Raw genomic sequence first — 26,934 nt, forward strand, 5'->3', positions numbered from 1 at the left:
GTAATGGTGATGAGTTGCTAATCTTTTACATTACAAGAAAGAAGTGAGAGACACTTCCCATCAAGAAAATAAGAAGCTAGCAATGTGTTATCCAACTCACTGCAGCAGTATCAGATACCTGACCACTTGAAGTAGATAAGAAGTACTCTTAACTTGTGCAGACTAAAAGAAAAAATGACCTCACTATTTACTCTCCTGGAAATGTTCTTTTAGCAGTCAATTATGCTAACACAAACGTTAAATTTGAAGACCAGGATTACACATTCATATAGTCATACAAGTAGAACATGTTTTCTTTTGCTCTGAACCCATAGCTGTTTTGATATTGAAAAGAATCGCTTAGGAGTTATCTTGAACCCCATTCTAAAAGCATTAAAAAGGTACTCAAAGGGCTTCGATATGCTGTGGTTTTGATTATATATTAGGATGAAGCTAAATATTATTACACTTCATGGAGATTCATCTCATTGAGATCTCATCTACCTTAAAACACATATGTGCATTTATATACAAATGTATTGTGTATACGTAAATATTTTTTGGTGAAAATGCTTATTGTTTTATGTGTATTTTGTATTATGTATAGACTATGTGGTCTGGAGATACTATTTGATTCGTAAGCATATTGCCAGAAACCTTCATATTCTATTTAAACTCAGATATCCAATGAAGTCGCTAACATTTCCCTAAAGATCCGAAGATAAATCATGGAGTTATCATGCTAACATCTATAGTTGGATACATTGCAATTGGAGTGAGCACTGTCCACTTAAAATATTATAGAAGTTTCAGGATAATTTAGTTATTTCTTCTTTAGATAATACTTTGATTTTTAATATGAGTTTGTTATCTACCACCTCTGAGATGTGATTGAGGGACATATGTTGACACTATAGTTTGCAAACCCCTTTACTGTGTTAAGTGAGCTATTAATGTGACTTAATAGTGTGTGCGAGGTATGTTGTGAGGTACCTGCCAAAGCAAATTATGTTATCTTTTTTTTTTTTTAACTCAAATCCTCACCTTTTTATTTTTGACAGTCTTTCGGGTTGTCCAATTGCTGCGGCTGAAAAATTGGCAATGTCCCAGGACAAAAGTCAGTTTGATTCTTCCCAAACTGGGCAGTGTTCTGACCAGGTTCACAGGTATGACCCTCCCAGGACACGCCTGGTGCTGTATTCATGCCACGCTCCACACTATGCATCTGTCCCCTCTCGTGTGCTAGTTCACTGCAGCCAACATTCATTCTCAGCTACCAAAAGCCGCTGGAGAGGCTGGTCCAGTTGATCATACTGTCACTTAAATGAACTTCTAGACCCTCTAGAAGTTTCACTTGAAATTAATCTGTATGCAAAGGTAACATAATGTGGTTGAGTCTAAAAGAACTAAAGTATATGATAACATATATTAATCAAAAATTGGCATCACTAAAGGCAACCCATTCCACTGGTCAGTTATGGTCTTCCTAATGATTGAATTAACCTTTCTCCCCAGAGAAAATGCCACCATAAATCACTCATGTCACTCAAACTACGTGATGCTATATATTCACCTTCTCTTCCACATGCACATTTAACTTTTTTTTAAAACAAAGATTTAATTGAGTAAGTTGATAACTATTAATAAAATATATCTAATTGGTCCTAGGTGCAATCTCTCGTAGTTTAGAAGACAATATTTATTCCTAAGTAGTAAACTATATATGATGCCACTTAATGTGATGTTATACATTTAGTAATAAAAAAATCATATATTAAGAAAAGTCATTTCAGGATGAAAACAGATGATCAGATCTTCATTGTTACTGAGACACTGAAATGCAAAATAGATAGTAGGAATATTTTTTTTGAGATTTGGCTTCTATTAATATGTGATCCTATAGATTTAATTAAAAGATTCAAAATAGGAATTCAAATCCCATGAGTGAAGAATATATGTCAAGCCCTAACAGGTTTGACTCAGTAGATAGAGCGTCGGCCTGCAGACTGAAGGGTCACAGGTTCGATTCTGGTCAAGGGCATGTACCTTGATAGCGGGCACATCCCCAGTAGGAGGTGTGCAGGAGGCAGCTGATCAATGTTTCTCTCTCATTGATGTTTTTAACTCTCTATCTCTTTCCCTTCCTCTGTGGAAAATCAATAAAATATATTAAAAAAAGAATATATGTCAAATGAAGTACATGAATTACTGAATAACTAGCAATTTAATATTTTATAATATGCTTCTTAGTATTACTGTATTCTCTAGTTTTTCCCTAAGTAGGTTATTTATTAAATATAGAAATAACATTAAGCTTTAACTTGCTAATTTCTTAAAAAATAAATATTGTTTTAGACTGGCACACATGCAACATTAGGAGTATAAACCAAATTATATACACAATAGCAAGATTAATTCATCACTCAAAATATTTTTATATTTCAGCAAAAAAGTTTTTTTTTACCAAATCCAGGAAATATCATCAAAACTTTGACATTCTGATGAGTCAGGCATGTTTTGGTAGGAGACACACACACACACACACATATATATATATAGGAATCCTCCAGAAATGTATACACACTTTGAATGATTATAAAGTAAGTGTTTATTAACATACAGGTCATTTTCAAGATTTAAAAGAATCTACAGAAATGAATAATTTTTTTGGTCAACACCTGTTTTCAAACTGATGACTGTTCTGGTCCAAGCACTGCTGATAATGCAAAGCACTGGAATTACAAGCATCAAGAGTCATTTCCTTCGGGATTTGTGCACCCTCAATTTGTCAGCTGTTGCCAGTTTTGTACTGTAAACTTTATCTTTTATGTATCCCATAAAAAAGTCTAGTAGATAAATTTTCTTTGTTCAAAGCTTAGTCTGGCTTCGCCTATTATTTCAAATCAGTTGAACCTGAAAAAGAGTGAATTACCAGCTGTTAAAGTATATACATGTTTTTTGGGACACCTTGTATATCTATCTATCTATCTATCTATATCTATCTATCTATCTATCTATCTATCTATCTATCTATCTATCTATCCTGAAAGGTATATTTGTTTAAATTCTTTTACCATTAGACCATAGCACAACAATATTTGTGTTTTCATTGACTGGAACCGGTACTCCATAAACAGGATGCCCTTGTTTAATCCAACTACAATAATTCTAAAGGAATAGTTAATTCACATTTAGCTTAGATTGGGATAATTTTGTTGAAAACTATGATAGCTGTGATAACACAGTAATTTAGATTCCTATTGAAATGATGGCAATTTAATAGCTACAATATTGAAATACTATTTAAACTATTATGTAAATTAGCAAAAACATTCAGACTGCAGTTAGCAAGAACGGTGAAAAGCCTGAAAAGAAACTCACAATCCAGGAATCCGATCCGTTTCCTGGTGCCTTGGCTGCCCTTTTGGGTGCCAGGCTCCTGCCAGTTCTGCCGAGCACGGCAGGGAGGCCAGCATCGCTTCTCCTGGTCGGAATCTAACGGCTGTTCCTCACTAGTTATGTTACTTTTCACTGCTAATTTGATGAACAGTCCTCGCAAGCAGAACGTGCACACCTTGTCAGTGCCCTACTAATAGTTACATGGCACTTTTCTTGAAGGAGCTCAAAGTGCTAACATCCATCCAATCCTTGCTCCTCGTGGCATCTGCATCGGATGAATGGGAGATTGTACATCTTTCCTTTATGGATGTGAGACTCAGACACACAGAATGAAGCCTCCCCTTAGCCACCCCGAGCCCAAAGCGCCTCCCGATCTCTTACTCCGGGTGCAGAGCTGTGACCACAGGCCTTTCCCGCAGTGCAGTGCCGCGCCGCTAAGGGTACCCGCAGGCATGCCGCCTCTGATCTGTTTTAATTCTGAGGGTGGTGTGTTCACCAGGAGTTTCACCATATTTCTTTCAAACTCTTCAGGACAAGCTTGGTGAAGCAAATAGAATTCAATTTCCGGTCACAAGCCATCGCCTCCCCCAGAGCCACGGTGTCAAAAGAACAAGAGAAATTTGGAAAAGTACCGTTTGATTATGCCAGCTTCGATGCACAGGTTTTTGGTAAACGCCCCCTAATACAAACAGGTCAAGGACAAAAAAATGCACCGTTTCCTGAATGTAAGCTTTGAATTCTAATGCTTATTCCAAAAAGTGTATATTGTGTATGTGTGTGTTTGTGGGGGGTGGGGGGTGCACTTAAATATGCTACTCACTGCTGGGAGAAGAGAAAATATATTGTACATCGAAATAACAGAAACAACCGTAAGTTGATGAGTGTTGCTGATTTTATATGAACTTACACTGAATATGGTGATTAATGAATGAATGAATTATTCTAAAAATGTGGTACTATGATTGAGTCTGAATACAATTTTCTAAAGAAATATTTAGTTCACATTTGGCTGAGATTGGGATTAATATATTGAAAATGGTAATAGCTATTATAAGAGAGTAAATTTGACGGAGAGTGGAATTTTGAAAATTTAATAGGTAAAATATTGAAATACTACTTAAAACATTACTTAATTAACAAAAGTGTCTCAGACTGAAAGTAGGAGAAAAAGTGAAAAGACTAAGAAGGAACACAATTTACTGGGAAAAAACGTGTGTGGCTATGGAGATATTTACTCACAAATTTAAGAATTTATATAGAAACATTGAAAATGTGTTAATACTCTAATGCTAACACATCCACATGGAAGATGTGTTCATAACTCAACGATGCTCTAACATATAAAGCTTGATGGTTTTCCTAACACATTATTTTTCAAGTTGTTTAGAGTCTTTTGAGTATTTTAATGAAAAGGAGAGAAAGTGACATTGGCAATAAAGCCAGGAATGATTTTTTCATTATAGTAACTTAATCATAAGGGAAGAAGCAAACTAATTCCCCACTTCGAGTCCTCCATAGACCACGAAGTATATACAACATTCCACAATTCTGTGAAATCCTTTGATCTCACACCTCTTCACCAAGACTGAGTGCTCCTACAACACAGAGCCTTTGCTTCATTCTGGGATATTGATCTCCTCTGTCAAAGGACTAGGATGCTGTATGAAACCCAACAGTATAAAACCAGGCCTGAAATGAGTCTGCTATCAATGAGAAGGAGCTTATACTCCAAATATGCTTTGCCTATTCTTAAAATAGGTCCCAGACACCATAAATAAGCACTGAAAACCTGTTAGATTAAGGAAAAAATATCACACACACATGTGCGCACACACATGCACAGAGTATGTTTTGTATCTATCTATACAGTGTTATATATAGTTTCATTAAAAATATGCAAAACACACACACGTGCATATCTGTTTAATTCTGGTAAAGCTAGTTAATAAGAGCTATCTGTATACTCACATAATATCAACATTGGTTTGAAAATGTGAAATATTCAGTGATATTTTCATATTTTTATGTAGGGATAACATTTGATAAGTTTTCAAATTTTGTTTTATAAAAATAATGATAAAACATTTAAAATAACCAATATTGACAGCAAAATGAATAACTAACTGCTTTAATGTAATCCCCCATTATCTTGGGTGTGTCTCCTGTAATCTTGAGTGATGTTTACAAACACCCAGTGAAGAGAAATATGCATAATCCTCTCTCTCAGCAATGCCTTGGTACCCACAACAGAAACATACAACAGAAACTCCGCCTTGATATCTAAGTTGCCTTTCTGTTCACCTTGAGGACATTTTCTCTGTCCTTTGCTCATCGTGTGCTGCCTGAATATGCAAAATGCCAGCTCATTAAAGACTCTGCCATCTAGTTAGTTCCATCTAGTTGGAGGAAGAACAACTTCTACTGGTTTAAGTACAAAACAAACCTGGGTATCAAATACACAGAAATGCAATTCCATATCTAAATATAACTTGTTATTGTGAAAGCAAATATTGAAAGGATATATATTTTCTCTTCTGGAATGACTGTTTACACAGTTTACAGATGTGTAAGCCTTAACCCTCTGTAGGCCCTGATGTGTTTTAGCTAGAGTGGTTTTTAATATACAATCTTTGCCCCAAATGCTGCCAGTGCACCTGCCCCATAACATTAGCTGTGGAGTTTTTGCTATAAGATGTATAAATACAAAAAATATTAAGAGAATAGGCATCTTTTTTCTCCAGCATTCACACCATCTGTGAACTTCTGTGATAACCAATCTGGGTAACCTTCCTTGCATGTACCAGTGCATAATGGATCGTGTTTTAATTCACTCTTCACATATTTTAAAGCAAGAAGTTATATCTTTAAAACAAATCTGTTTAATGACCGGCACCACGTACATGCAATTGCTAATCAAATCTCTTTTCAGCAGCGAAGCATTTTTCAAATCCAGGGAAATTTCCTAATGGACTGCCTGGTGCAGGCGCCCACACACAGAGCCCTTGCCGTGCCAGCTCTTACAGCTACGGTCAGTGCAGCGAAGACACCCACATAGCAGCAGCTGCTGCCATCCTGAACCTTTCCACCCGCTGCAGGGAGGCTGCAGACATCCTCTCCAACAAACCACAGAGCCTGCATGCCAAGGTAGGCCAGTCCAAGAGCCTGGAGGGGGGGCCGGCGACTGAACCCTGAGAGTAAACTGCCTTTCATGTTCCTAACCACGTGCACTGCCCTGCCGCTCCCACCCCGAAAGCACATCCCCTCCTTGTCTGAAGAAGGGGGTCAGGGGCCACAGTGACAGGGATGAGCTTGGCCGGTTCCAGGAGGCGTGAAAGAGGGGCTGTTCTGGAAGGTGGTGCCCCCAAGTTGGGGGCGACGTAAGCTATAGAGACTGGCTGGGGAGATGTGTAGCTTTCAAAGTTATGTGTGTTTCTTTTTTTTTGTTTGTTTGTTTGTTTGAGGAGTTTGGCACACAAGAAAAGAGGGCTGCCATTAAAATCAGTCTGAACAAGGGAAGCTTTTTGCTGTCTGCGAATCAAAGAGGGTAGGGACTGTATGATTCAACAGTGACTCGTAAAACCTTCGCAAAACTGACTCAGGGCATTTTGGAATTGCATGTGATCGCTAGCCCAGGGCGCTGTAGCTCTCAAAGGACATGTAGTAAAACCCGGACACATTAAATCCACAAGAGATAGTGCAGGGGGACTTGAGGGCTTAGGGCAGGGGTGGGGAACGTCCGGCACGCAGGCCATTTAAGGCCCGTGAAATCATTTGGTCTGGACTTGGCAAGGCATTAGGGGTGAGCTAATTAAATGCTTAACCAAATATAGATGGCTAATTTTTAAGTTAATAATTTTTATCACCCTTGAATGATGTTATACGTAAACAAATGGCCCTTGGTAGGGAAAAGGTTCCCCACCCCTGGCTTCGGGCATCCAAATCCAAAATTGAATTCTAGGAGGTGCATGAAGAGGCCACATTTCTGAAGCTTCAGAAGTTAATTCTGTTTCTCTAATGACCTCGCCTTTCTAACCAGCAATGAGAAGTCCACATGCGTGTTTCTGACACCTCGATGACAACGAGAAACAGAGGCCCTGTGTCCTGCCTTTTGAGAAGGAGGGGTTGATGGGCTGCGAGTCACAGTGATCCTCCCCAGAGGGAGGGCAGGGCTGAGCCTGCCATCAGCCTCAGCGGGAGCCAGCAAGCCCTACCTACACAAAAGGCTCCCTTAAAATAAACCAGTTTCTACCCAGATGGCGGAAGGCAACCGAAATAGAGTGTGGGCTTATTTGGAGGAGAGATTTTACTCCTACTTTCAGTGAAAGAGCCTTGGGTTAAACGCTAACCCCAAGATTCAGGCGATCAAAGGATACTGGTCTCGCTGCCAATTAAGCGCAGCCCCATCCCCAGTGTGGTCAGCTGCTCACCTGCGCCTGCCAGGCCTTCAGGAGAGTGGGAACGCGGCGCTATGGAGCATTTGACAGAAGAATCGGAATTAGCTTCTGGACAAATCTGAGCCAAGTAAACCCCAGGAAGAGTTGGTGGCCAAGAATCACTCAAAAACAATTTTTAAACAAATGAGATTCTTAAACAAAGAAAAATACATCCTCTAAAAATATAAAGAAAATACCAACTTATCCAAATTCAAAGGGCACCACGTCAGAAATTATTTACTTAAATAAATGATCTAGGGTACTTCAAAATGCAACTTTTGTTATTTTAAAAATTATTTTTAAATCTGAATGTTTTTTTTCCTTTTTCAATATGCAGGTAGTTGGAGAAATACTGAACTATTGTTCTTCTTAGTGCTTTATTATTCCTTTGTATAGGCTGTTCTATGAAAATAAAGGGCCAATATTATAATGATTAGTGCTGCTAAATCACTTGAGTAGAAGATTCTAGGTCGAATGATTTCCATGTGCACATGCAGATATTTTTTTGTTTCTCAGAATTCTGACTTTAACCTTAATTAATACACTCCTGTGTTCTATTAATTGATGAAGCCAAACAATGAACCAAACAAAGATGACTAAAATCTGAGAGCATTTTCCCTTATCAATATATGTTCTCTTTTTAAAAAACATTTTTTCTCTGGTCAGAAAAGTGACTGTTAAATTGGTTTATTCCAAAAATGCAAATGACCGACTTCCTGTGTATGTTCCTCTGCTCCCACTGGGCGCGCTCTGAGTGCCAGTGTCCCCTGTGGAGCAGATGCGCCTGCCCAGGGGACAGGAGCTCACTGCTGGTCTCAGCCTCCCAGCTGCCAGCCCAGTCTTCACTGCAGAAGCCAAATCCGCGACGTGATGATGATGAAGACGGAAGAGACGGGAAGGGCAGAGATAGACTTTTAGAAGGAGTCTGCGATTCTGGAAGCTTTCTAAACCATTCCCCCATGAAAGTGACCTCGTATGGCACAGTGGTCGTTAAAACAGGCTAAAGATGGCCCCTCCAAAGTGTCCCTTGGTAAGGAACCCTTCCCCCGGGCACACATTTGCACACAACTGTAGCACTTGGTAGAATTCTGTCCTTGTCGATCCTGTTTTCTGAATAAAGAAGAGAACCTCATAAATTCCTAAAACCACAAAACATAATTTTTGTAGCAAAAAATAAAATAGAGAGGGGGGTGGGGAGAGAGAGAGAGAGAGAGAGAGAGAAAGCCAAAGTAATTAACCCTGAAAATGGCCTCTGACACAGTGCCCATTGTGGGCCATGTGTATCGTCAGCATTGCACTTTGCTCTGTGCCTTTTGCTTAACGTTGGATGAACAGTCGTCCCCTCCACGTTGAGGACTAGGCTGACTCTCTTTCCACTAGCTTTGCTTTTCCCCCATGGCAGGCTGTGAGCATGTTTATGTCTGATGGGAAACAGCCATAGATCTCTTGAGTTCCCTGTTCGGAACCAAGGATGCGGACATATGAAGCTTTCCCGTACTCTTGACTTCTACAGCCAAGCATTTTTGATGTACTAGACCAGCGGTTCTCAACCTGTGGGTCGCGACCCCTTTGGGGGTCGAACGACCCTGTCACAGGGGTTGCCTAAGACCATCGGAAAACACATATATAATTACATATTGCTTTTGTGATTAATCCCTATGCTTTAATTATGTTCGGTTTGTAATAGTGAAAATACATCCTGCATATCAGATATTTACATGACGATACATAACAGTAGCAAAATTACAGTGATGAAGTAGCAACGGAAATAATTTTATGGTTGGGGGTCACCACACCAAGAGGAACTGTATTAAAGGGTCGCGGCATGAGGAAGGTTGAGAACCGCTGTACTAGAGAGACATTTTGGCAGATGGACTCTTAACTGTATGGACCAAAGGTGTTGAAGTGCTGGACTGCTCAGGCCCAGGTTAGATCCCATCACAGGCCCTGCCTTCCGAAAGCTTACAGACAAAGCAGGCACAGTGGTTGTCCCAGGCAGAAGGCTAGGTTTTCAGTGGCCATGGTCCTCGTGTCCGGGTGCGGATGGGTGGCTTTGCAGAGAATTTGATCTGAACTTGGGCAGGAGCTGATTTCTCATTTTCCTTCTGCCTCCATCCAGTCCTTTCTTTTACGTCAGCAGCTTCTCTGAAGTCACTGAAAGCGCCCAATGAGAGAACAAACTTATAGATCATGATGTCACCCAGGCACACCCTTCTTAACATCAAGCCTAAGGACAGGAACCTTGACATTGCCTTCCTATTCGCCTGTTGAGGTGAATATAGATTTTGATTTTCATGCTATTGGCAAGCTCTCAACCGATTCCAAGTTGAGTGTGAGATCTGAATTCTTGATTTGAAAAATCCCTACTCTAGTAGAAGATAGATGCAGAGGCTGTTTTCAGAGTGGCAGGAGAGCTTTGAATTCTTAACACTAAAAACAATGAAGATTGGGCGTTATGGATATTCTAAAACGCTCTTCTCTTTCTGAAGTTCCTCAGCCCCGAGCAGCTCTCTACCCAACACTGGGACACTGTCTTCATCAGCCCTTCCCAACACTGCGCTGAGGCTATCAGTACTAACACCCCTGCCCAAACTCAAGTCCATTGCATCTGAAGATAACTTTTAAAGGGATTATTCATTAAAATACAACCTGGTGTGAATGCAACACATCCACCTTGCCAAAAATTACCCGTATATGTTTTAAGTATCTCTTTGAAGAATCAAGTCAAGAGAAAAAAATAGTATCGGTACTTAGTGGATAGCATAATCGTTAGAGGTAATTTTGTGTGAGGTCTGAGCCCTCTTTTGATTCTAGTACTTACATTTGTTCTAAGATTCATGTAATGTCCTCTATTTTAATTTGGAATTTATATGAGTTTGTAAAGCATACACGGACCACAGCCTCAGACACTCTCCCTTTAGTCTGGTGACTGTTGCTACTGATACTAGCGGAGAATTCAGTCAAATGGGCAGCAGGCATGGGGTGAGCATCCCGGGCGTGTGGAGTTTGCTGAGTGCTTTCCTCCTGCCCCGTAACAGCCTGTGCCAGCACGTGTCAGAGACGCTCCCCATTCTCCTTCCTCCCTCCCACCCTCACCAGCAGAGGTAGGAACACGCTTCACAGTCTATCTTTATCCCGGTCGCTGCTGCTTGCCAAGCGTTCTGTTGTTTGTTTTGGTGTCTCCCCCACCTGTTTAGACAAAGTGGCATATGCACAGTGTGCCTTAAAAGAAAACAAAAAATTGACACTTGCTTGAAATGTTTAAAGTTCAAAGTCTGTTTTGTGCTTGAGCAAGGCCGAGAAACAACATGATATCACATCGCCATTCTTGCTGCCTGATATCAGAAATAGCCTAGCAGCTCTCAGGGTGGTTAGAATCGGAAAGCGGCCTTTTCAGTAACTTTACACCATGCATTGTGTGTGAAATGCTATAAGGGACTCGGGTCAAGGACTCCAAGGAACCAGTTAATACACGTGTAGGGAAAATAGATATTTAATAACTGGCACTGTACCTCTGTGCACAGTAGCATAGAAACATGTCTCTTTTGGTATTCAAAGACCCAAATTATTATTATTACTGGAGGCCCAGTGCACGAATTTGTGCATGGTTGGGGTCTGGCTGGCCTGCCCCGATCGAGGCTGATTGGGCCAGGCCAGCAGGAAGGAGGGGTGGGAGGTGCCGATCGGGGGCAGGGCCAGCCAGGAGGAGGGGCCGTGGGCGGTTGGCTGGTCGGCCCTGCCCCCTGGTTGAACTCCCGGTCGAACTCCCAGTCAAACTCCCGGTTGAGGGGACAATTGCATATTAGCCTTTTATTATATAGGATTAGTTGTCATTCATTGAATACCTATTATGTACCAGGCACTATAAGCTAGCACTTTGCTCACATTAATCCTGTTTAATCTTTCTAGAAATTCCATAAAGCAGATATTATCTCATTTTGCCGATGAAGCAGCAGTGGTGCAGAGACATTAAATAATTTTCTCCTAGTGGCACAGCCGTGAATGTTGGAGTTGCCATTTGAACTCACACCTGTTCCACGTCTCATCTTTTTAGAGAGCTTGTCATTGTGTGGTATTCAGACTGCTGGCCCACCAACAATTTCCACTGACTATGATTCCAAGTCCCAGACAAAGATTTTTGGGGAATTCCATTTTAATTTCATACATTTTTCAGACAAAGACTTGGGGGAAATGTCATTTTAATTTTATACCCTATGGCAGACACTTAATTTAGGAGTTTTAATACTCAATTACTATTTAGTAAGAATTAGATATTTATTTTTCCCCTTTATTTTCAATAATCTGCCTGCTTTGAAAGCAGATTTCAGAGAGCTTCCAATCATGAAAAGATACTCCCAAACACCCTGAAGCTAGCGTGAAAGAAGACAAGAGATGAAAATGAGGGAGCGGCTAACTCCTGCAGAAACCTCAGCAGAGGGACGCTTCATTGCGCCCGCCCTTTTAGCCAAGTCAGAAAGGAAAAGGTGATGGGAGACCTACCTAGTATTAAGAGAAAATTTTGCCAAATATGGAAAACAATGGCTTATTCTACCAATATTTTGAATATTAATAATTTTTATAATCAGAACATTTAAAGTAAAAATTATGATTTTGCTCCTTTAACTGCATCATCATCATTAATGTATGAAAACATTTTTAATTGTTGAAACAACGCACTATTTTCATGTGCCTGGAAAATGTTGGGGGGAATCGCCGCAAGTCCATCCTCTAAATGGAAGGGCCATACTTTACGCAGTTTTCTTTTTTGTTCCTCTGGAGACAAATTTCTTTTTATTTTTTTCCTACTTGTAAGTAAGAAATGCCAGGCTGTTTCCTGCTTTGGTAGGTGATATGTCTTGTCCATGCTACAAAGTCCTCATAATTATTATTTTACAGGTTGCATAATGTGTCATTAAATAGATGTAGCATAATTTCAGTAATCATTTCTCTGTTGGTGTACAACTGAGACACTTCTTATTTTATAGTGCAGATAACAATTACAATGAATAATTATCTCAATTTTTCAGTTTAATAATTTATAGCATTTATTAAATCACCTTTTACTACAAATTTCTTATACACATAAAACAAGCTCCTCGGAGTCAGGAACAATGTATTTTTTTCAATTTTCTTTCCCCCCAAATAGAGGAGCTTGAAAATATTCAATGCTTTATCAGCAACTCAATGAAAAAATAAGTGAATCGTAGGTAACATCTTTAACTTGAAAGTGGCTGAAATGGATAAGATGGTGTTTGACACGCTCCCAAATTGGAAAGTACATGAGTAGTGACAGACTTATGCCTACCCTCCAAGAAAACTTAAAATTTAAAGTTAAACTAAAGGTCCCAAGGAGCACTTTGAGAAATGAGAATATTAGAAGTCTGGGAGTGGGGCTGCATAGCAGCTGAAGGGCTATTTTCTCCTCCTCCAGTCGCCCGCCCCCCTCGAACTCCTCCCCACTTTCATCCTGCCATTTGGAGTTTCAGACTGGAGACAAGTGATGTCCATAGACACAGCTCTGAATAAAACCCCGTGCCGTGAACGTGTGATCCACCCATCGACGGGCAGAAAGGGACCCTTCCCTGGGACTGTGTGTAATTGTTGAGTGCATCTGTGCGCTCACTTAAAGCCCATCTGTACCCTGGTGCCCAAACGTGCTCTCTCCCAGGCAAGTCAGGTGCTCAGAGCAGCCGGCTGGAGCCTGGGCTGCGGGAAAGTGCCTTTTTTAAACACTAGGAGTGATTTTTTTTTTTTCAATCAGCACATGATTACTCAAGATGTATACTCATAACAACTGTATTTTTGAAAAATGTACTATTTGGAACCTTTTTCCCCCCTGTGAAAATTAAAATACATATTAGCGTTGCCTTGGGATAATTGATATTTTTCAGTGAGCTCAAATCTGCACTATTTGTGGGTTTTGTACTATAAAACTCTGCAGCCCAGGCACATGGCTCCCTTTCCCTAAGCCATCTGTCACAGAGGTCTGGAATTTTATGTGAATGTTGGTTGTGCAGTCTTAACCCAAGTTTTTTTTTTTTTAATGAAAAAATGCCAGCAACTATGGCATTTAGCACTTTACATTGGTTATTAAACTTGATTACTATAGATCTGTTTTATTGCTGTAGTTACATAGCAGCTATGAAGCCAATAATTGCCTTGATATGCTCATGACAGAATGCATTGTTATATCATGGAGAGAGCACATGGCACTGATATGGTTAATATCTTGGGTTTTTGTAACTAAGGTTTATTAATGCTGGTAGAAAAGTGTATTTGATGTTATACAGATGGCATAAGATGTTGTGGTTACTAAGTTATTATCCCGGATAAGCTGTACTGTCAAATTCAGGGCTTAAAACTATCACAGGAGATTAAACTATTTACTAAAAAGGACAGAAAGATATGGCCAAAGCGTCTTAGTACAAACATATTAGAAGTGTATTTACCTCCCACAGATACAATGAAGCATATCTGTCTCATAGCCCGAGAGCCTGAAGATAGGAACTTTACAGGTAGAACAAACAGACAGAAGAGGTGATTTTAAAATATATTTTTATTGATTTCAGAGAGGAAGGGAGAGGGAGAGAGAGATAGGAACATCTACGATGAAAGAGAATCATTGATGGGCTGCCTCCTGCAGGCCCCCCACTGGGGACAGAGCCCACCACCCGGGTGTGTGCCCTGACCCGGAATCAGCCGTGACCTCCTGGTTCATAGATCAGCGCTCAACCACTGAGCCAGGCCGGCCGGCTTCATTTTCTAAATCAGGGGCAAGCAGTGAGCCCAGCTACTGTGTGTGGCCCACACCTGAGTGGCAGCTGTCGGGGAGGTGAAGGCAGTGAAAATGGGGAGTTCGAGTAAATCCCCGGGGAGGTAACTGGCTACCACACACGTCAGGGATCCTGCTCACATATTCAAGGACGCCTCCTGGTTTGCCAGCCTGAAGGACAAAGAGTAGAGAAGTCGTTCAAAAGTTAAACGTGAATTGACGGATGATGGCGAGAACGCCAGAAAGAGACTCGTTTGACCCACTTAGGAACATGACAAGCGTGTTCTTCCCAGCATCTGGCAGTGCTCCTGACTTATGATGCCGTGAAAAGCCCGCCTGCGCAGGCACCTTGCAGAATATGCAGACACACGGGCACGTGGGCCTCAAAAACAAAACAAGAAAACCTTAGCCACAGGTGTCCCCACAAGAAATGCCGTGAGGAGGGTAGTTTTAAGTCTTTTACTAAAGTGTCACCTTTCTTCTGAAGATTTTACTGTAGAACTTAAACCGTGAGCGGCCATCCTGGCAGCTGCTACCCAAAGGCCCCGAGTGAATCATGGTTTGCACATCTGCCCCCCCACAATTTAACAAAGCTTTTCCGGTTCAAGTAACCCAGGGTAATATGTTACTTTCATGTCAATCTAGCATTCCAGTAAGAATTCTCTTCCGGCCTGGTTATTTTCCCACTTTTCTCATGTTAGGTTAATATTGTGATGTGGGGGTTGGAGGGAGGAATACTGCTGTACCTTTTTATAAAGGCCAGTATTAATGCTTTCGGTGATGGATTGCGAGTGAGAATTCTGCAAACGAGGAAAGAAGATTTAAAGCTAAACTTTAAAAAACACCGGACCGGTTTAGCCAATACATTTAGTATTTGGAACCTCATATTTCTATTAGCCTTACTTTGTTTAAACCCAGAAACATGGAGCTCACTAATGGGGCTGCTCTGAAAAGTCCGCCTAAGAATCGAACATTAACCAAAGCAAATCAGAAAGCGAGGTTTAACATCAGATATACTTACATAAAAGCTTGCATTTGAAATGATCCCGCAAAAGCCCCACATGGCTCAGCTATAACAGCAAACTGCTTACACGTTGTTTTTTTCTGTGTCCTGTGTGTACCAGGGAGCCGAGATAGAAGTGGATGAAAATGGCACATTGGACTTGAGCATGAAAAAAAATCGACCCCCGGACAAAGCGGCACCCCTAACTTCCTCGAACACGTCTGTTCCCACTCCTTCCACTTCCCCATTCAAAACAAGCAGCATTTTGGTCAATGCAGCGTTCTACCAGGCTCTGTGTGTCCAAGAGGGCTGGGATGCTCCTATCAACTATAGCAAAGCTCATGGGAAGACAGAGGAGGAGAAAGAGGTATTGCTTCAGTATGTCCATAAGTTTAAGATTGAAGGGCATGATGGAAGGGTAGTATTGGCTTCTTTTTTTTCTCCTAAATTATTTTTCACAGTCCTGTTTAGATGACACATCATTCTGTGCCTTGTTTTAGATTTTTGGTAGAGTGTTAACTTAGAATTTCAGAGGAAATTTATAAATTAATCCAACTTTTCCTGTTACTTGCCTAAAATAATATTAAATTTTTTTGTTGTTGTCAATCATCATGCGAGGATATTTTCCCATTGATTTTGAGAGAGTGGAAGGGCGAGGGAGAGACACAGAGAGAAACAACCATTTGAGAGAGACGCATCGATTGGTTGCCTCCCACATTGGGGATGGAGCCTGCAGCCAGGTATGTGCCCTTGACCAAATTCGAACCTGAGACCCTTCAGTCCACAGGCCAATGCTCTATCCCCGGAGCCAAACCAGCTAGGGCTATTGTTGTGAATTTTATCTCCATTATGGCTACAATTGTGTGAACTGGGCGAGAGATTATATGACCTATGTATGCCTTCAGACACAGCCGCCTGTATTATGAGTTCTTTCTGAGCCAGAAAATAGAAGATGAAACCAACTCAGGGACAAATAGGAGTCGTGTCAAATGTATTTCCTTGGTTTTGTGAAGGAACTGTGTTAGCAACGCTATGTGCAGTCCGCCTTGCAGAGTCACCCAACTCCAGATGGAAAATATTCAGAAGAAAGTTACGTTGTTGCTGACGTGTGCTATGTAGTTAAACCAATGATTGAATGTGCGCTGAACACATAGAGACATTTTTTTCCTTGTCATTAGTCCCTAAATAATATAGTATCACCACTATGTCCATTGCACTTATGTTGTGTAAGGTATGACAAGTAATCTAGAGATGATTTGAAGTATACAGGAGGATGTGTGTAGGTTACACGCAAATACCTCAAGTGTCCATGGATTTTGGTATTTGAGGGGGTCCTGAAGACCCCAAGACACAGCTGTATGGAGTCATTGGGTCACGTGCTGGGTGACTGAGTTGTCTCAATCCCAAAGTCAAGAAGATGCATTCACGTACTTGGTTATCTTAGAGGCGCTTTTACTCCTGCAAGCCAGATGTTGTGATTGTGCAGGAGTTCCTGTAGCCTTCATCTCCCTAGTCTGAGCCACCTGGCTTGGCCTAATTAGCATGACTTAGTGTCGTTCAAAAGAATTCATGGCCGGACCCCTCTGTGGTTTAGACTCTACATCACTGCAAATGTGACCCTAATTGCTACAGTAAGCGATTCTCGTTTGCTTGTTTGTCGGGAAAGTTATAGATACTTGCGTTTACATGTTTAAAGAACTGAAGTAGCCATTCTCTTTGGAAGTGTGCACCACCTTTTCCAGGTTTTTGAAGTCCAGAGACTTTAGGGGAAGAGTAATTTCATTTTAGCATATGCTTTAACATCTCAGAGCATAAGTCAACATAAACAGTAGTGATCTCAGATGGGGTTGTTTGCAATCCCTCTCTACCCTCTCTCCTCCTCTCCCTCCCTCCCTCCTGTTTCTCCCTCTCTCCTTCCCTCTCTCCCTGTCTCCCTCCCTCCCTCCCTCTCTCCTTCTCTCCCTTCCTCCCTGGAGCTCATGTTCACTGGCAGTATTATCTCTATGTCTAAGGTAGGCCCAGTACCATTCTCCCACCACATATGTGTTCAATGTAGCTGGAGGACTGATATAACAAATCCCGCTGATAAATGGAGCAGGAGCAGGCACACAAAGTAGAAAGGAAAGGCCAACCCTATGTGTCATGGCTGGGGATGGGTTCCTGGGAGTCCTGAGGACCCAAGGCACGCTCTGTGTCACCAGCACACACACCATCCCGGGAGTGGAGAGGGCAATTGATACAGCAGCTGCTTCCGATGAGATTCTGTCATGCTGGACGTAGTCACTTTATTATGCCTGCCTTTTAAAAACATATCTAGAGTGTTGAGGGATGGTCTTAGTTCATCTATCCTAATTGTATTTTAGAAGAACAGTTTCTTAAAAATAATATATATTTGACTTTACTAAATATAAAACCGACACATACAAAGTATAAAAAGCTGGTTTACCGTGAGCGATGACCACAAACTGACAAACATGTGTTCCTTCCTCCCACCACATTCCACCCACCCCCTACCCCGCCACTTCAGGCTCCTGTCTATTTTTATAACCCAGAAATCTGCTGAAATTCATATTAACTGATCAAGCATAGTCATGATGAGATCAAGATTGTTGATTCAATCCCACTTCATACAAGTCAGCTTTAGAAAAGAGGGGGTACCCTCCAATTCCCCAGTCTTCTGAGTCTCCAGCCAGTCGATTGCTGATGGGATTGTGGCCTATCCCCCCACACCACTAATGGGAATCCTAGTCCACGTTATAAGATCTGTTGCTGGGGGTTCAGTAAAAGTCGTATGTCACATGAAGGACAGTGCTTTGCTAAGTCAGCATAACTGCGTTCTTATTCTTGGATGAATCCTGCTGGGATAAAGCCCACCATGTGTGCAAGTGTCTCAAGGCCATGTGCAGGGGGGACTCAGGCTTTCTGGCCTCATCGTTGTGACCGTGTTGTAATGGGCCATGGTCAGTGTTCACTGGACATCCTTCTGTTCGTACAGAGTCAGACAAACGGATCCAGTCCTGAGTTAATGAAGCACATGTCAGACAAGTGGGCTCTCACGTCCATTTAGGGTCTTGTGTTGGACATTGGTTATAATTCTGTGCCCTCCGCAACAATGCCAATACCGTACCTTTTCTATGCTTAGAAGCTTCTCCCATTTGGGGGTCTAATTAGTGCCTAAGGGACCTCGTTGGCTACACTTTTATCATGCAGCCAGAGAGTAAGATCTTACAACAAATAGTTTATGTTTACTTTCCAAGCTCATTTTTTGCATAATTCCCCCAAAATATGGATCCACCTTGGCAGCTTTTATAATTCAATAGAAATATGTTTTTATCGAATGCTCATATATACTAGTATATGTGGGCATGTTTTATTTTCTGGCAAATTCATGGGGAAAAAATGGATTTGTTTAGATTCTTGCTCTTTTCGAATGGCGTACTTACTCCAGGTCTGATAGTACAGATTTTTACTTCTACAGTTTGCAACCTAAATAATCTAAAATCTGGAATTTAGAAAGTATGTGGAGATTCAATGTCATTAAGAAGAACAAAAAGGACCCTGACCGGTTTGGCTCAGTGGATAGAGCGTCAGCCTGCAGACTGAAAGGTCCTAGGTTCGATTCCGGTCAAGGGCATGTACCTGGGTTGCGGGCACATCCCCAGTGGGGGGTGTGCAGGAGGCAGCTTGTCTATGTTTCTCTCTCATCGATGTTTCTAACTCTTTATCCCTCTCCCTTCCTCTCTGTAAAATATCAATAAAATTTATATATATAAAAAAGAAGAACAAAAAGGAATTTGAAGATGCTAAGTGAGTTCTTAGAGTCAAAGTGCTTGCCTAGGTTTGAGTTGACAAAACAGTTTTTAAGCTTAATGCTTATTACCGCAGTTATCTGGCATGGGTGACCCACTGCTTGGGGGAGCTACAGCCAGTGGGGACGGGCAGGAGAAAGAGTGCTCTAGATCACCTTAGCCCCCAGCACACGCTCTCACCTTTTGTTCTTTGTTCCTTCACCTGTGACAAGGTAATCAACTAATAGAGGGTATTGTTCACATCCTGTTCTGAATCTTGAAAATGAGAAGTGAGATACTTAATAGGTATTATTTTGAAAAAGTAGATTGCATTCAATGTCCTCCTTGGGAAGGTATCAGAGGGATACCATGTTCAGTAAAAATAAAGATATCTTTATCCTGAGATCTGTATATTGAGAAGCAGGATTATTATCAATGTTTTTAGAGGAGAAAATTGAATCTCAAGGAGGGAAAGGTGTTGATCCTTGGTCATGCAGAAATTAAGTAATGGGCTGGGCTTCCCTAACGTGAAGAAAAGGGAGAAGAGAGGAAATAGAGAGAAACAAAAGAAAAAAAAATACACCAAAAAAAAAAAAAAATGGAGACAACTAGGGAATATTGAAAAAAATTAGAAAGGAAAGAAAAAAGAGAATAACGAAGAAACAGTATGTGGCAAGGTTGGTGGAGGCAACCGTGGTCTACAGCGCTTCTCAGAATAGCAGGATCCAGAACTATAGGATGTGACCACACAAGTTACAGGGACTGGCCCACGCTTGTCATTTTCGGTGAGCTTTACTGGCGTGGCTGCACATGGCCCGGTGATATACTGAAGACTACCTTGTGGTCTGCTCCTGCTCCCGTACCCCCATCCCTCCTGTTGCCACCTCCGTCACCTCCCCACCCCCCACCTCACAGGACACACATACATCTACACACAGGCAACCAGAAATTGAGCGATTATTTCTAATTCATTGTTATCTAGCTCATATGCACAACAGTTGCTTAATTTTGGTGGCAATTTTCAGAAAATATTGTCTGTCTCTCTCAGTGAAATAGCCTGTCCAGATGCCCCCTAAAAAATCCCTGAATCTGGAAAAAACTCAAAATATCTCAGAAGGAAAGTGCTGAGAAATAACTACGGCTGTCAGTTTCATTCAACTGTCAGTTCTCCAACGATTTCAGGGCTTAAAATGTTAAAAGTGCCAGATGCTATTATCTGTTATTCATGTTACCATTATGTTCTGGTCTTTACTAAAATCCATATAAACGTCCATCTGTACATTAAAGGAATCTCGTTGCATCCAGGCCCTCTCTAAACACACACATATATGCCATGTTCTTTCTTACATAGCCATAGGATAAAAATATTAACTTCAAAATATTCATTTAAAAATAATATTATTTTATTTAATGATATTTTATATGTAAAAAAATTCTTATATATTCTTATAACTTATTTTTTTTACTTAGTCCTGTTTAGGAATTTATCCAATATAAAATGCTTCTGTAACAAATGAAGAATTTTCTTAGTGATGGCCATCTGTATTTGAATATCTATGTTCTCTGCAAGTGTTTTAAGGCCAATTTGCTGAGCAAAGAAAATGAAGAAAACAATTATTTTATAATGAAACTAGAGGCCCAGTGCACGAGATTCGTGCATGTGGGGGGAGGGTCCCTTGGCCTGGCCTGCATCCTCTTGCAGCCCAGGAGCCCTTGGGGGATGTCCAACTGACGGCTTAGGCCAGTCCCCCGGAGAGCAGGCCTAAGCCATCAGTTGGACATCCTTAGCGCTGCTGCGGAGGCGGGAGAGGCTCCCACCACCACCGCTGCTCTCACCAGCCATGAGCCCAGCTTCTGGCTGAACGGTGCTCCTCCTGTGAGAATGCACTGACCACCAGGGGCAGCTCCTGTGTTGAGCATCTGCCCCCTGGTGGTCAGTGTGCGTCATAGTGACCGGTCATTCCACCATTCGGTTGATTTGCATATTAGCTTTTTGTTATGTAGGATTGCATACATAAGAGTCCACAGTTTTTAACAGAAGTTACAAAATATTTTAAAAAGGTCATACCCAATAAAATTGTCTATTAAAGCATTACCACATATTACTATACCAAATGAAATATCATATATTCTGCAAGCATTATTTTGTATGCATTTTAGTCAAACAACTTAAACTTTCATAACTGGTCATTTCTTTCAAAGGCCCCTATTTCCTTGCTTTCTATAATGCACAGATTGAGCAGTTGAACAATGAATAACCTTTACATGTTCATCTATAACTGTTCATACCTTCTTAGAGATTCTTTGTTTTTTATCATAAAAAAAATAATAAGATGGCTTTTTAGTTTATGCCACTTTTGTGAACTTCACTATCTACACAGAAAAACAAAGACTGTTCTACATTGAGACTTAATACTGAACTTAACATTTGTATCTGCTTTCCAAAAGCCAAGACATTTATAAATTATAGTAGAAAATACTAGCTAGGCTGAATCCAGATAACACTAAATGGAATGGATGGTGGTATTATTAGGTTTTACATCTTATAATTAGGACTTGCTTCACTTTAGGCACCCACATTATAAAACTTGAAAAGTATACTAATAAGCATCATTCATCTATTTTGCTTCCATGAAAGCAGCCAGTAAAATAGCACTTCTCTTTGTATCTGAGTAGGCAAGTATTATCAAGTACCTATTTCTCTTTCATTTTCAAGGGTTTATTATTCTCTGCTGCTATTTTCAAACATTTATCAATAAAATAAGATGGGCCCTGACGGGTTTGGCTCAGTGGATAGAGCATCGGCCTGTGGACTGAAGGGTCCCGGCTTCAAGTCCAGTCAGGGCACATGCCCAGGTTGCGGGCTCGATCCCCAGTGTGGGGTGTGCTGGAGGCAGCCGATCAGTGATTCTCTCTCATCATTGATGTTTCTCTCTCTCTCTCTCTCTCTCTCTCTCTCTCTTTCACTCTCTGAAATCAATAAAAATATATTAAAAATAAAATAAAATAAAATGGAACACTTAACACTATAAATAATATATAGAAAAATTATATCAACACAGGTTTTATTAATTTAATCTGATGATAATATAACTTGAGATAGTTTACCAATGTATTTACACTATATGGTCTTGTGTAAAATAATTGATTGAATTGTTATCTAAGTAATTAATGAAAGAAATTGCATTTGCCTTTATAACTGAGATCAAGGTTTAGTATTTTTCTTTAGTTGGAAATATTCAGGTATTTTGCTTTTCCGTTGCTTTTTAATGTAGACTAAGGTTATTAAAATTGTATTTTACCATTGCATTTTTATATCCACTTGATTTAAATGAGATTTACCTAAAAATTTTAAATTGCTTTATCACCTTACTTAGATCAGTACTTTTGAGAATTAGAATACAGTTTTCTGTATTAGTTCATATGAATTTAATATTAAATCCAGAAACTATTTACCAGATATAAACTAAATGATGAACTAATTATGTGACTGAAGAAAAGGATCATTAGTTTCCTGTAACATAATATATCAGATGGTAAATAAGTGATTTGAAAGGATTAATGAGTCTTATGAAATAAAGGTCAGTCTTAAGCTTAAAAGAAGGCCAAGAAAATTAGAGATAACTCAACAAGAAATTCCATTCAATAAGTAAAAGCATACCAATTTAGCAAAAAAAAAAAAAAAAAGTAACTAAGGTAACTTAAGAAAAATTAGGAAGTGCTGCAATAATTAAAGCGATGATCCAGAAAAATCAAACTAAATACCTAGACATTGTAGACTTGGTTATTATTTGTTTATTTATTTGTTAATCCTCACCCGAGGATATTTTTTCCATTGATTTTTAGGGAAGGTAGGAGAGGGAAAGATAGAGAGAAACATTGATGTGAAAGAACACATCGATTGGTTGCCTTCTGCACAAACCCCAACCAGGGCCCTGACTGGTTGGAACTTGCAACTGAGGTATGTGTCCTTGACCAGAATTGAACCCGGGACCCTTTGGTCCGAAGGCCAACACTCAATCACCTGAGCCAAACCAACTAGGGCAGTTATTATATATTTAAACAAATAATTTAAATCTTAGTTATTTGTATATTAGAAAGAACATTCTGTTAACTTAAATTTACTTATTCCTTTTCAGATTTAAACTTTTTGTGATTTACTTTTGCAATTTTTCTTCTGTTTTACCAATGACTTCTGTGTACATAAAGAACTAGCCCTATGTTCTCTAGGCAATGTTCATCATACAATAAAACCTGAACTCTATTAGAATAGTAACTTAATTATTTGGCTCAACAAATGCCCCTGTAATTATATTTGCCAAAATGTGAAAATTTTAAAGGTATCCCCATGAATTATAATTTCTCATTCCTCATACTCATTATCTTATTTATTTTGTGCATAAACCCTAGAGGAATTTCAGCTAAGTCTTCAAGCCAAAACTCACATTTGACCCTGAGGACTTCAAATACAGCTGTCTTTCCAGGGTTCCCTAATGCCCTCTGTGCTTCTGTTTCTTGTCTTTTTTTTTTTTTTTCTCCAGAAAGACCCAGTGAACTCTCTAGAAAATTTAGAGGAAAAGAAGTTTCCTGGAGAGGCCTCCATGCCAAGCCCTAAACCCAAGCTCCATGCAAGAGATCTCAAAAAAGAACTAATCACGTAAGTGATCCAACATGGCATACTCTGCGAGACTCTGGAAATAAGGTACTCAAGGTCGTATATTTTGAGTAATAATATCTCGGCTTATCTAGTTGATTTTAGGAATGTTTTAGGGCAATTTCAACCATCCAATAGTTAGATATTCTACATGGACCTAAACATATGCACAAAACTAAGAGGATTATGAAGAAAAAAGAAACACCAACAACCCATTTACATGGCATGATCTTATGCTAAAAGAATTAAAAATCTATTTTTTTTTTAAAAAAACAACATAAAGCCAATAGAAATGTTTATGTTTTGATCAGAAATTCTTAATCTGATATCCATCGACTCCAAAAAACCCAAGTCAGGGTGTCTACAAACCTTTTTGAACTTAATGCAAATTGCTATTTGGGTAAGACAGTTCATCGTTTTCATCACATTCTCAAAGGAAAGAAAAATGAAGTGTGACTATTTTTTTAATGGGTACTTTTTACTGGTACAAAAGTAAACGAACGAGGAAGGGTTTTTAAAAGACGTTGAACAATTTTTGGAATATATTTATGAATTCCTAGAAAATGATCTCTAGGGACCTCATGGGACTCTCCACACTTTACACACAGGTGAGTGCTTTAGTGGATACCCCTTATATTTATGGGTTGACATTCTGGTTTTGTGAAAGTCTCACTACTTTACAGTTCCACCCTGTCCTTCTTATGTTTTATGTTTCTAACACATAAATAAATGTGCCTCAATTACTTCCCAAAAGTTGTTTGAAATAGGATTTTTTGATGTTGTTGATTAGCATAAATTTGCTTAGAGTTGGAATGCCACTTATTGAGGGAACTAGCTAGTTTCCTCTCTCTAATTTTGATACTTCCACTTGCAAACCTTCTCAGCATACTGGCAAATGTTATTGTGTAGGATTTCAATGAAGATTTGTAGTTAAAGCCAGCTGTCAGAATCTGAAACATAAGCGTTTCCCACTACAACACTCCCCCCAATTCTTTATTTTTAAACTCTTGATACCACCAAACATGAAAATTAATCAGTAGATAAGTGCACAATTTATTATTACATTTACTAAGTATTTATAGCTGACTTGTTTAAAAATTATTAGTACGTCGTTACCTATCTTCGGCAGTATTAACAGTAGTAATTTAAAAATAGAAATAAGAAATAAAGTAAATGCAATGCTGTTTTGAACACTAGGTGGCGATGTATTTCCAAAGTGGGAATTAACAGATCATTGTAACACGTCTTTCACTCTCTGATAAACCATTTGTATAATGTTCAGAAAAGATTGCTTCTCCATTTGGGGGGAGAATGTCACTTGCAAGATAACTCAGCTCAAATGTTAGTCATTGTTCATTTTTTCTTTGCTTGTTTACATATGCTATAGCTGGACACAGAACTGCTCAGAATAATGCACCTGTTAGCTTATTTTCAAAACACACAGAAGAGGCCCAGAATGTGACTAGCTTTGGAGATAAAATCAAGTCTCTGATCTTGCCAGGTGCCCTATTGTTTAGGTTTATTTTTAATTAGCAATTGCTTTGTTGGGTTCAAGACTTGAATAAAAGTGATTGCAAGCTTTTTAACTAAATTTCTTACCTATTTCGGAACTGTCAGAAACTTTGTCAACTATTAATGTCAGTTTACATTTCAGTCACATGTAGTATTTTCAAAGATTTTTTTCTTTTTCAGATGATTTAAAAAATGTTTATGAAATTACTATGTTGCCTGGTCTCTTAAAAAGTAACAAAAATTCCTTTCTGAAATCTGTTATATAATTGGTGATGGTATTCCTAAGAGACACTATCATTGCAAAGCATGGGTTTACAATCATTATTTTTATAACCCATATTTTCAAAGAAATAAAACATCATTGATTGTTGACTCACATCATCACTAGAACATATATTTTAGCATCACTTTCCTACATCATTTGAATCAGAGAATTGGATGTGATGCTGAGCTGATAAGAGCATGCCCATTTTCTTTTCGCTAGTCCACTCATTCTTCTGTAGCATAGATCCTTAGTTCACTAGCTTCTGCAGGTCCTATACTGTGTAACTGACCTTGAAAAGAGAAGCTACCTTATAACGAACCAGACAAAGCAAGTGAAGCAATAAAATGCACTTGACGCTAATGATAGATTTTTTGTTGGTCCAGCTGTCCAACGCCAGGATGTGATGGAAGTGGCCACGTCACCGGAAACTATGCATCCCATCGCAGGTACCTCGTTTTATCATCTCGTTATGATTTAAATACTAATTCTCGCCCATTCTAGAACGATATCTTGATCATGAATTAGAGTGTAAGTTAGTTGGTTTGTGTGCGTGTGGGTGGGTGGTTGTGGTGGTGGTGGTGGTGGTGGTTTGTTTTTCATAAATAAAGCTAAGTTAAATCTTTAGTTTTTTCACTTATGTAGTATAGATATCATGATTTTGGTTAAAAATGGTTTTCTGCTCCTGTAGTCCAGGCTACAAAGTGAGAGTTTATGTCAGGGCTTTGGTTGTATCTAGCTTTAGCATTCAGGTAAAACAAAGGTTAGACAACAGAGTGACTGGGGTTGACCAGTTAGCTGTGGATGTGGCATCCCCAGTCCTGGGCATGTAACAAGTCAAGGTGTTAAAGGTGAAACAGTGACAAAAGGCTCTGCTTCATCTTTGCGCTCACCTTCTTCATTGATTTGCTTACCCTTTGGGTGCTGATTTGAACCTGTCAGCCACCATCCTTTGGTGGTGCCGTGGGCATGGACTCCTTGTCAGTAATGATTCTATCACTGAATTCTAGAATTGCAGAGTGTCACTGGGTTAAAGCCCTTCATTTGATAAATAGCAAACCCAACTCTTATCAGAAATAACTGAGGAGTCCATGAGCCCAACCTGGCTAGAGTAACAAAGCCAGATTCAAAC

At 39.8% G+C, this 26,934-nt stretch overlaps 1 protein-coding gene across 3 annotated transcripts in view; it reads left to right on the forward strand.

Annotated features, from left to right (window-relative positions):
- Nucleotides 1-26,934, forward strand: part of ST18 (ST18 C2H2C-type zinc finger transcription factor) — an 82,240-nt gene that overhangs the window by 34,314 nt on the left and 20,992 nt on the right. For 2 of the 3 annotated variants that reach the window (XM_059672817.1, XM_059672819.1), the window contains exons 6-11: nucleotides 1,041-1,145; nucleotides 3,910-4,103; nucleotides 6,308-6,522; nucleotides 15,708-15,953; nucleotides 23,916-24,031; nucleotides 26,189-26,251. In XM_059672817.1, coding sequence (XP_059528800.1) covers nucleotides 1,041-1,145; nucleotides 3,910-4,103; nucleotides 6,308-6,522; nucleotides 15,708-15,953; nucleotides 23,916-24,031; nucleotides 26,189-26,251 — 939 coding nt within the window. The remainder of the gene's footprint in view (nucleotides 1-1,040; nucleotides 1,146-3,909; nucleotides 4,104-6,307; nucleotides 6,523-15,707; nucleotides 15,954-23,915; nucleotides 24,032-26,188; nucleotides 26,252-26,934) is intronic. The other variant, XM_059672818.1, reaches the window with a different exon arrangement.

This window comes from Myotis daubentonii, chromosome 17, assembly GCF_963259705.1.
Source record: "Myotis daubentonii chromosome 17, mMyoDau2.1, whole genome shotgun sequence".
In the NCBI taxonomy this organism is placed as follows: domain Eukaryota; kingdom Metazoa; phylum Chordata; class Mammalia; order Chiroptera; family Vespertilionidae; genus Myotis; species Myotis daubentonii.